This window comes from Gavialis gangeticus, unplaced genomic scaffold (assembly GCF_001723915.1).
Source record: "Gavialis gangeticus isolate Ggan-Ray unplaced genomic scaffold, GavGan_comp1, whole genome shotgun sequence".
NCBI lineage: Eukaryota > Metazoa > Chordata > Crocodylia > Gavialidae > Gavialis > Gavialis gangeticus.
Genome location: NW_017729027.1, coordinates 22188862 through 22201018, shown reverse-complemented (window position 1 = coordinate 22201018; position 12157 = coordinate 22188862). Strand labels below are relative to the sequence as shown.

The 12157-nt window shown below is 38.7% G+C and overlaps 1 protein-coding gene across 4 annotated transcripts in view; it reads left to right on the top strand.

Moving 5' to 3' along the window:
- The window catches only part of ADGRB3 (adhesion G protein-coupled receptor B3), a 941101-nt gene that overhangs the window by 863779 nt on the left and 65165 nt on the right, over positions 1 to 12157 (top strand). For 3 of the 4 annotated variants that reach the window (XM_019520507.1, XM_019520505.1, XM_019520506.1), the window contains 3 exons: positions 4515 to 4600; positions 7979 to 8077; positions 8412 to 8583. In XM_019520507.1, coding sequence (XP_019376052.1) covers positions 4515 to 4600; positions 7979 to 8077; positions 8412 to 8583 — 357 coding nt within the window. The remainder of the gene's footprint in view (positions 1 to 4514; positions 4601 to 7978; positions 8078 to 8411; positions 8584 to 12157) is intronic. The other variant, XM_019520508.1, reaches the window with a different exon arrangement.

The window sequence follows — 12157 nt, the reverse complement described above, 5'->3', positions numbered from 1 at the left end:
CGTTCATAAAGTCCAGAAAGACTACGTCCACTGCTACCCCTGCATCTAAGGATCTGGTGATCTGGTTGTAGAAGGCCACCAGGTTGGTCTGACAGGACCTGCCTCTAATGAACCTGTGTTGGTTGCCCCTAAGCTTAATCTCCCCTGCTGGCCCCTCGTGGACATGTGCCAGAATAACTCTTTCAAAAAGCTTACCCAGGATCAAGGTAAGACTAACTGGCCTATAGTTCCCCCGGTCCTCCTTCCTCCCTTTTTTGAAGATGTGGACCACGTTGGCCCTTTTCCAGTCCTCTGGCACCACACCAGAGCACCACGTGTCCTCATAAAGCTGTGCCAGGGGTCCCACAATGACCTCAGCTAATTCCCTCAGCACTCTGGGGTGGAGATCGTCCGGACCAGCTGATTTAAATACATCCAGTCTCTCCTGAAGTTCCCTGACTAGATCCTCCCTGACCCTTGGCTTAGGTGCGCCTCCCCTGGGGCCTGAGGAGGGCCCAGTGGTGGGGCTGATATGGTCCCTGCTCAGGAAAATGGAGGCAAAGACGTCATTAAATCTTTGTGATACATCTTCTGTATCACAAAGAGCTGTACTGTCTTATTGCTAGGGACCTACCTAAATTGCAGTGAGACAAAGGGATTTTCTCAGGCAACTCAAGGTGCACAGAATCCATTTCATGGTCTTTTCACAGTGAGACCCCCCTCACTGCTGATTGACTGAGGGGTCCCAGCAGCCCCGTCCCTTACCACTGATTGGCCAAGAGACCAATCGCTCATCTTCAGAGTGTAGCATTGCTGCAGTATTGCATCTGGCTTCTTAAAAGTTGGTGCTGAAACCCTTTCACTTTCCTGACTGGCACCTTCGCTAAGTGCATCACTTGCTCAGCCTCTCAGTAACTCTCTCTCAAACCAGTTGTGCTATAGCTTCAGAGACTGCTGCACTTTATTTGTATTCCAGTAAGCTTTTATTTTCTGGAGGGTGATTCTGCATAAATTTGAGGGAAACGCCATTTTTCACAGTGATCACAGAAATCACTTTTTTGCGTTTTCTGCAAAAATCACAAAACAGCTTTTTAAATAAGTCCCTATCAGCTAATAATTACCTGCTTATGCATCTTATCTGGTTGTTATACAATTCATAATCTAGGACCTTTCCTCAGGAGGGAATTTAAAGCGTTGGGCCTGATTCTTCTTTTTTTCATTTAATTTTTACACAAGTATAACTTCATCAACTTCAATGGAGTTATACTAAACCTATACTAGAACTCATGGGAGGTGAATCAGGCCTACAGTTTATGAAAGACATAGGCCTGTAGCTGTGAAGATTATCCTGATGCTGTTGTTTGCATATCATCTCACTTTCTAGAAGTCAAACCAGGATCCTTTTGTACAACTCATAATCCACAATAGGGTATTGAAGGAGATGTTTAAAAGGTAGTCATAATTTCCACATGGAATTGTATGTGCTCTGTGTAATAGGCAATATTTATTCAAAGATGCCTGAAGTTCAGAGACATGATTTGTTGTACCACTATTTAGTAACTGTGGGGGTAGCTGTTTCATCAAGGTCTGTTTTCAGATCTGTTTTCAGGTCTGAGCATATAAAGGAAAAAAAGAAAAAGTAGCTTCAGTTAAAAAAAAAAGTAAAAGTATTAATAAAATGCAAATAAAAAAAGGCAGAAAGTGTTGGAATATTGGTAAGGTATATAAACCATTTATAGGCAAGGTCCTTAAAAGTCCTAACCAAAGATATTTGCCAGATTCATTTAAAGGCTACATTAAAAATATGGTTTATTTTAATAAAGTGCCACAGACAATGGACCAGGGCTTCATGACTGGAAGCCATAAGCAGTACAGTTACACAAAAAAGGAAGTAATCAGGTATATAATAAGGATATTCAGCCTTCAGAACTACATGATTTTTGGTTCAGATCCACAGGACAAGACCCAAGGGTATGTCCCAATGACTGCACACATGCCATTTGCAGTACCAAAAACTCAGTTGAGGTCTTGCAAACTGCATACATACACACATTTGCCACACTGCTAATTTGCAACATGGCAGGTTTTTTGACACTGGGAGATCCTGGTGTTAAAAAAAAAAAAAAAACACCACTGAAAAAAGCAGCACAGTGCACACAGCAGCAGCTTGCACTGTCAGAACCCAGAGCCTGGCTGGCCAGAATCCAATGATACATTTTGGCTCCTACCCACCAGCTCAGCACCACTGCTGCCCTGGGTGACCCCCAGGATCCCAGGTAAGGCTGCTGGCCAGCACAGGTAGCAGCCCCAACTTCTCCTACCCCACTAGGGTTACTTTATCATGCACCAGAGCACATGTGCAGGGGTGTGTCCAGAGACAAATAGCAGTGGCCCATATTTCCCATGGAAACATGTCCGCAGGAAACGTGCACACTCCAGTTTGGCCCAAGAGTCTAACTGATTCAGAGAGGCATTGTGCTTCTCTCAGCAACAAATTATTTCATCAGATGCTAAATATCTGAAGAAGCAGGTTGTTGTCTACAGAAGGTCATGCATCTGTAAAATGCGCATTAGTCTCTAAATTGCCATTCTGGCCTACCTTCTGCCTGACTTCAGACTAACACAGCTAACCACCTCAGTTGGCATAAATGATCATAGCTCCATACACTTCAGTAGAGTGACACAATGTTATACCATCTAAGCATCTGGCCCATAAAAAAGAAAAATAAAAGCAAATGTTCCATGAGTGGACCTAGTATATTGACATAGGGGTACAGATGGTGTGGTGCATCATCACATATAACACAACAGATTCCTTTTCAGTTAAAAAGAAATTAGAAGCTTTAATAATAGGTTAGGGCTAGTGCTAGGGTTATATGATTCAGTTTAAGATCAAAGCAAAAAAAAAGCTTTATTGGAATGTGCCTTATTTTTTCTATAGCATATAGTATGTGTAAAATCACAATAAAATAAACAAACATAATTCAAAGTTCTTTCATGAGTCTTTTAGTCATTATAATTAAATATATATCTTTTTCAGAATTATAAGCATCTTGACAATGCATCCAGTGCTTCACTGGAAGTTATTTCCACTCCCAAGTTAATGTTCACTTGAGTTAACATTTCCATACTAGAGTGAATACTTCTAGGTAGTCTGCAGGGCTGTGAAATAGGAGCTACATTACCAGGAGAAGCTAACAGACAGCACAACTGCAGAAGAAAGGAAAGCTTGTTTAATGGAACCATCAAAAACCATTAAAAAGGAGAGAGAGTCATTAACAGCTGTGGAATGAACAGTTTAGAAGGAATCAGGTAGATTATAGAGCCACAAAGTCAGTTAATTCCCTCAGCACTGACTGACTAGAAATGTTGATGCCACTGCCCGCCAGTGGGTTTTAAACTTTGGGTGGCCCAGGATTCAAACGGGGATGCAACTGCCCAGCTCCATCCCTGAAACCTTCCTACATAATGGCATTCTGGTGAATGAGAAAAGCAGTGATCAATTCTGAGATTAGGGGAGAAATGGGGAAAAACAATCTGTTTTAGCAAAAGAAAGACATTCCATGGACTACCATGAGCATGACGTCTCTTTAAAAAACAGGATTAAAGTCATTCTGGTCCACTGTGCTGCACACAGAATTCAAATTTTTCAAATATTCTACACTTGACCTATATTGCGCTCTTAAAATTTAAGCAATATTTGCAGTCATATCACACTACCTTCTTGCTAGCAGGCACGCATATTTGTGGCTGTATACCAGACATAATTTAGGCTTGAATTAATACAGTTGTTGGTTTATATGTTTGTGTCCCCTATATGAGGATATGCATGGGAAGCCATGGGTAGGTAGCCCTACCACTTTTAGGACAGAATTCTGTTTTACTTAGTGGATAACCTAAGTGTGGCTTGAGACTAATTTTGAGTTGCCTGTTACGTAGGACCAAGTCTATTTCCCCTCTTGGACATGTAAGTGCCTTCATTATAGGACTAGAACAGGGGTGGGCAAAATGTGGCCCAGGGGCTGGATGCGGCCCACCAGGCCATTCCATCCGGCCCATGGGGCCCCTAAAAAATTTAGAAAATTAATATTTATCTGCCCTGGGCTGCCTGTCATGTGGCCCTTGATGGCTTGCCAAAACTCAGTAAGTGGCCATCTGCCCAAAATAATTGCCCACCCCTGGAATAGAATCACCCTCCAGAGATGAGCAGGTATATCCCTATTCTTGTAATGGCAACATTTATACACATAGAGGGGAGGAAATATAATCACTGTTACATTGTGGTTGGGTAACTCTGAGTTAGTCTCAAGCTGCACTTTTGTGGTCCACTTGGCAAAGTAGAATTTTGTCTTTAGTGTATTCTGCGCTTAATGTGATACATAATCTCTGACTAAATTCTTCAGAAGTGTAGCATCCAGCCATGTTCCAATTCCATTACCTTGGCCAATATGAGAGAGGCCATTTTCTGGAATAATGGGTTAGAATATTTTCCCTCGCTGTCACTGAAAGGTCAACTGTTTGTTTCTGTTTGACAGGTCAACATGGTGATTGGCATTTTGGTATTTAATAAACTTGTTTCCAGAGATGGGATCCTAGATAAAAAGCTCAAACACAGAGCGGGGTAAGCAGCAATTGGGATATTTTAAGCATATTACAAATGTATCACATATTTTCAATTACAGATATTCACCAAAAATGCATTTGATTGTGCTTTGAACTTTTTTCTCAGCATAATGGTTGTGTCTAACAGATTTCATTCATCTCAAGAGTTGCAGTTGCATTATCCTGAGGGAGTGTGACTGAGCAAACTGAAAATAATAAAACACAAGTACAACAGTATTAAGTTAATAAGGATGAGGATTAACCACAAATCTAATAGAGATTTCATGGAAATTTCACACTTTTTTATTCTTGGAATCAGGAAAATTGTTTTATAAATGAGTCCTTACAAAGGAGACCAAAATCTTTTTCTTTCCATCTTAATTAATGTGATAGTCAACCTTTTACCTAAGCATAGTTCCACTGAGGTCAATGCAATGGCATTGTTGTAATTTTGAGAATTGTCTCTCTGTGGGTATGTATATGAATATGTGTGTGTGTCTAACATTGTCACAATAGAATTTTAATGTAAATGAAAATAATATAAATACAAAAACATGATTAATAGAAAGTTCTCTACATTTCTATATTCATGATTTGCTTTCATTTATACATACATATTCCATACTTCTACATACATATTCAGGATTTTCAAGAATAAAATAGGGAAGGACTGCTGTATGGATCCTATTAAAAGGTAACAATAATATTGCCCTTGACTTCAGTGTGTGATGCTCTCGTTTCAAGTTCTGCTTCAGATCAGAGGTCCACCTTAAACAAAAACCTTTCCAAATATTGCCTTGTTTTCTGAATGTATGCAAAAATGTATCTCAGTGTTTCCTCTAGTGATATCCTATAAAGATTTTTTTTTTTATTTCTTCACATACTCCAGTGTTCTGTCTACTAGATAATTTGTAGGTGAATTTATCAATGCTATCAATGATTTGCCTCTTTTTTATATGAATATATCACTACTTTTTCTATAACTGAACTTGAATAATTTGCTGTAATAGTATCATTCTTGCTGGGTCAAAGAACCGATTAGACAACAATACATATGTGATACTTTGTTGGGATTACATTGCCATTTGATGTTTATTTAAGCTTTAAAACCTTCTATGACTCCTTCCTTTTTCTTTGGTGGTAGGTGAGGGAAGAGAGACCATTCATTCTTTTCTTTTTTCTTGTTGGAAAGTATTACTTTCACAATTCTCCTCTTGTCCACAGACTTCTATCTACCTTTCTAGCTTTTACAATATAGTCTTTGTGTTCTGATTAAATATGCAATCTTATAAAACCAGCCAAAATGTTTCAGTAATGGTGAGAACTTGATAATCAAGAGCTCGAATTCACATCTGCTTTAACACCTCAAATTCTGATAGCTAGATGGATTTGGCCTTACAAATCTGGGGGCTGGGTTTTGTGTAATACATCAAGGTGTAGGGGAGGTCATGTTTAACAATCAAATATTTTTTTTTTTATTGACTTCACTGCATGTCTTATAAATCTGTTTGCTTGATGGATACATTTCTGATGAACCAAACAGCTTACTTTCTGAAAGTTTGCAGCTCAACAGAAAAAAAACAGTCTATTGAAAGCTAGATTGGAAAAAGCACTAGAAAATATGCTGTCAGAAACAATCCTGACAAAGGACAAGACTAAATGCCCTAACAAAGAAAGAAGCAGTCTGACTTCTATGATATGCTGAGATGGTGGCTTGACAGCAGCATAGTTTGCTACAATTTGGCAGACCCAGTTTCTTAAGCCATTGTCTGGAGCACTAAAATGTATGTATCATTTGGCCTGTAGTGGACAAGGAATTCTTACTCACTACTCAAAAATTTCCTGCTATCTGCACTCAGAAAGACAATTGCATTCATCCCAGCAAAGGTCACTCACCCACCCCTGAAGCTCACTGAAGATTTCAGTAGTTGAAGCCATTTAAATAGGGTTGACACACTAACAGAATCACTGATTCTCATCTTGCTGAAGTGTATATGAACTCTGAAGGTAAAAGGAACAGGCCAGATATTGGTATTACCTTGCATATGTGATGAGAAGGGGAGTCGCTGCAGTTATGGTGATTTACACCAGATGAGCATCTGTTACCAAAACATCTCTTTATGTGGAAATGTGTTTCCTGAGGAGGCTTTTTTCTAAGTTTAGGAAAACATAATCCATTCGTTTGTAATACAAACACACATTGGTAGTATACGAAGGACGGCGCTGTCTATAAATCCATTGATACATTTTCTAATGGAGTTTCTAACGTCATATGACTACACTAAGACAAAAACTTAGTTTTTTCTGGTTGACCTGATTAGAGGCTATGCCTTCAGCTCAGAAAGATCACATGGCTCCACTTTGCCAATTTATCTCAATCCCTTTATTTCTTTTAATTACATATACATAATCAAGATAAAAAGCTCCAAGTGAGATGAAATGCTGGGGTATTTTTCCATTGTTAGTTTTCGTCATTATGCACAGAATCCCTTTTTCCAGCTGTGTGTAGGTAAAAACCCTTTTCCCTATATTTTCAAAATCCAGTTCTGGTGGCAGGAGAGAAATTGGCTAGCAGTAAAGTATTTTCTTTAATCAGAACTTTAAAAATGTTGCAAAGAAATATTGCAAACGTTGAAAATGAAGAAAATGTAAATACAGGTTTTGCACTTTAGCTCTTTGACAGGGCTTGAAGCACTATTGTCTGTATGAAATGCTTGAAGCTTAATGCTTGTGTACTGTGTTTTATTAAAATGCAATAACAGGTCACCTTTTTTTTAGTCCCAAATGATATTTATTTTCATCAGATTCCATACATTTCAAACCCTGTATTCAGACCTTACTAAAGCATGACAAAGTCCTATCCTGGGGACTCCAGATTTTAGCCCGCACATTCAAGTCACTAGTACAAGTTCATTTACTTACTAAACAATACCTTAAGTCCATTAAACTAATGACATGAAGGAATTTTGCAAGTTTCTTCCTTTATTAATCCTCAGATAATGTGTATGCCCTGTATTCATTCTCAAGTAAGTCAGCATTGAAACCTCAGATTTGTTAATGGTCTGAATAGAGGGATTTCACTGTGTGTGTCTACACTAGCACGTGCTTATGTTTACCTCAATGTATCGAGCAACTTTGATATCTGGGCATTGGGGCCTTTTTAAACTTAAATGGAAGACATAGAAAGAACCTGCATGAAATTCAGCCCCATAGCATTAACAGTTAACAATAATGTATAATACAGTAGAGTTTTGCAACAACCTAGAGCATTCATCCTGAATAAGTCTAATTACTTTTTCTGCATGACATCATATTTAAAAGCTAAATTTCAGTAGCAACTTTTTTTGGTGAAAATTCAATATTTTGTTCTTTTTGTGGGTGTTCTGTTTGTTTGCAGTCAGATGAGTGAGCCTCATAGCGGTTTGACGCTCAAATGTGCCAAGTGTGGAGTAGTTTCAACAACAGCTTTGTCAGCCACCACCGCCAGTAATGCCATGTTAGTCCTAATCATTTACATCTTCTTGTTACAAATCTTATACAGTGCATGTGAGAAAATACTATGATGATGAAAGTTGTGTTTGCTAATACTGTATTAGAGCACTGAACCTATTTAAATAGACCTTTTTTTTTAAATTGGCTTCTGAGTTTGTTAAATGAAAATAGGAAATTCTTTAGAACATAAAGTACCAACTCTTATATATTTGTCTATGGTTTCCAAATTAACTGATAAACTGCTGTCTTTAAATATGTTTTGTTTTAGTAATGGGTTTTTAATATGTCCCCATGTAGCAATATGTAATGTAGTGTTTTTTTTCTCTGTCTCTGAATAGGGCTTCCCTTTGGAGTTCCTGTGTTGTGTTACCTCTTCTGGCTCTGACCTGGATGTCTGCAGTTCTGGCCATGACAGACAAAAGATCAATTTTATTTCAGATACTCTTTGCAGTATTTGATTCCTTGCAAGGCTTTGTTATTGTCATGGTCCACTGCATTCTCCGAAGAGAGGTGAGAAGTAACTTCTTGATTCTCTCAATGCCTATGCTTTTTATTAATTTCTCACTATTTAATGCAGTCTTCAAAAATATGCATTTGTCTAAAGAAGAGAAAGGCAATATTTTTGCAATGAAATTTAAAGAGGGACAAGTGACTAAAACTCTCACACGCAGATAGTTCCAGATAGGTAGCACAATATATGTAAGAGACTAACCCTCAAGTGTTGAAATTCAGTGAACAGGGACGGATAGTAGGCTGAGATTATATTAGTCTCAATAGGTCTTGTCTATTGCTAACATTTATGCTGCTCTGATATTGTGGTTATAGACAAGCCTAAAGACAGAATTCCTTTCCTGAAGGAATAGTGTCTAGAGTTTTGGCACGTGATGAAAGATGGATTCAAATGTAAAATTGCTTTTTGTTACCCTACCTCAACTTAAATGGGAAAAAAACACTTTTGAAAAAATGCAGGAAAAAAGGAGTTAGATAGAATGTAGGTGGAAGGATTTGTCTTTCAGCTCAACGTACGTAGGTTCAAATCTTGTTAAGTCACGAGTGACAGGAAGAGGTGTGGTTTCAATTTATCTACTTTAGAATATTTCATCCACATCACTAAACTATACCACATTGTCTGGCACAGTTCCCAGTGATTGGCAGCAGTTATTCAAGGGAGCTCCAGGACTGCAATAACAGGACACTTCAGGCCATGTTTAAGGTTTATTGGCAGTGCTGAGTGAGGAATCTTGCACAGTGATTCTTTTATCCATCATTCACAGTCCTAAGGACCTAGGCACACCCAATTCATCTAAAACAGCATGAATCACACAACCTGTTTCAGTTTTTCTATGCTGTTCCAATCTGTATGAGTGTTACACAGGTAGCCTACACTGTGCATACATGTGTGTGCATATGTGTGTGTGGGTGGTCGTAGGAGATTACTTTATGAGCCACTGAGTTCTGTTAGCAGTTCTCTGGAGACAGACAAACATTTTAAAAAAGGAATCAAGTTTACTGATTAAAGCAAGAGTTTCCTGAGTTACCTTTTCTGCTCAGACTTTCCTTACTCTCTTCCTGGTATAACATTGTGCAGGTGTGGGCTCCATTTACCCATCTGTAAACAAGAAGCCAAAAATACCTCCTCCAAACTCACAAAGTCACATAAGGGCTTGCTGCATGAATCTCTTACAGCCTTAATGCATAAAAAACAGACTGAAAACTTTTTATTCCACTACATAGAGAGTGGAACTTAAAATATATTTCTACAAAAGTTATTTTTTAGTATTCATACATCCTACTGTAATGCAGTTTGTTAGGGAAGGGTAAGTCAACTTGCCAAATATGCTAATTAAATAGGAAATACAAAGAGAGCTCAGTTAACATCTGAGAATGTAGATTTGTAAGATGGAGGTAGGGACTAAAGTTTCCACATGTTTTAAAGGAACAGTTATAAGAATACATATGCTTTAAAGATCAATACTTTGAATTTTACTTCAGCTATATATCCAGCCTCATTTTGCTAATTTGCTACTGATCTTTATAGTATATATTGCTTACCTGTTTAACTTCAACTGTTGGTTGACTATCCATAAGAATAGCTTAGGTAGGTACAGACTTTACACATAAACTAGTATAAATGATCGGAAACTGATCTACACCCATAACTGAACAGAAGGTCAGCACATGTAGACTGGTTTAAAACTGGCAGAACTCAGTCTAAGATAGACTTGGATCGATATGGTATCAGACTTAATTGATTTAGGTTAGGCTGCTCTATCAAACTTTTGTCCTGGATCCCCTACTGACTCAAGTAAGGTTGCTATCCTCTGGCATCCCAGGCTGCTTTGCAACTCACTGCTAAGCCCCCCTTGCAGGGAGGCATGCTGGACTTTCTCATGCTCATGACAGTCGGTAGGCAGGTGAGGCGGGGTGGAGATGGAGGCTTCTCTTGCAAGGACCCAGCTCAGAATCCAAGCAATCACAGAATCTCTATCCTAGCCCCAAATCCGGCCCCTGCTAACTATGATCCACAAGCAGGCAGAGAGGCAAGGAGCAGGGGAGAATGGAGGCTTTTGCTGCATGGATCCAGAAGCCAATCAAGGGTGGCCTGGCTGCTGGGCTATGCTCAGTAACAGGGAGCCTGCTGGGAGGTGTAAGCACCCCCAACCTGCTGGCCTTGGCCAGTGCAGGCAGCCTGTGACCACCCCCTAACCAAAGGACAAACATGGATTCTGTTTGCTCCCAAACTAACCTAGGGCATTTAGAGTAAAGCACAAAACTTAGATCACTTTTGCTTCAGGCTTTTTCAACATCCATATCTGGCCTAAAAATATAGATGCCAGTTCTATTTTGTACATTTCAGGCACAAAGCTAATCTTCATGCATGCATACTCACATACCCATTGTACAGTGCACTTTCCTTCCCAATATGACATACATTTCTAAAATTACATGTACCCTACATACAGAATTGGAAGCCTCTAGGTCATGTATTCTTACAGTGAAGTGGTACAAGGCTGCAATGTCTCATTTCTCCAGCCATTTGACCATCCCTGACATTTTCAAATAGATTAGGTGTTCTTTGGATCTCAAACTTGTACCCCACAGTAGGGAACAAAGATTAGACAGGGGAACTGTTCGTTTGAGACTAAACTTTAAAAAAATATAAACACCCTGGCTATTACAGTATCAATTAAAACCTTCAAACAATGAATTAATATAACCAAGACAGAGACATTTGCTTGAGTTCGCAGAAACTATTAAATCATAGCTCTGTGGTAGAAATTACCTCATTTACTTTTTTTAGGTGTTAAACTTAGGGGAAGACTAGATTTCTAGGTGTACAGTAGTCTATACAATTTAAGGACAATACTGCACCCTGAACATGTCTGTGTGAGAGCTGGTATCTTGGACTGAAAACCAATAAACAGCTTGATTCACATTTGAGCATTTTGTCTTGCAGCAAATCCCAGACCCTGTCTGTAACTAAGGGATGCTACTTAGATATCAATATTATTAACAATTTCACTACCTTTAAAAGCAAATAATATGGGAAAGGGAGCATTTATATTCTGAAAATCTACCCCATGTTTCCCATAATGTATGACACATCTGTTGGGAAACATGAAAAATTATCTGTAGAGGGGGAGAAGGGAAGGTACATACAATAAATTGTATATTGTAATGGTCAGAACACAGAATTCCTAACTATAGGCTATTCCAACAAGTTTTTAGTTCATTCTGCATCAAAACCAAAGCTCCAAAACCTGAGTTAAAAATTTGAATTAAAATGCTTCAGCTTAGTCAAGCTTTAGTCAAACTATAGTCTCAGCTTATAGTTCTGGATGTCCCCAGTTCAGTGCTCACTATCAGTTAAAGGTAAAAACAGACAAATGGTTTAATGCAGCCCTGATTAGGCCAGGATACAACTTACATCAAAACAGATATGACACAGCCATTTACATGCTAGGTTTAAATGGCAATTAAGTCGAATCAGCCATGATTGTTCTGAGGCAAAGTGTTAATTTGAATAATTCACAGGTACTTAAATTGAGGCAATGGGTTTGTCCATCTGTAAAGTATGAGATTT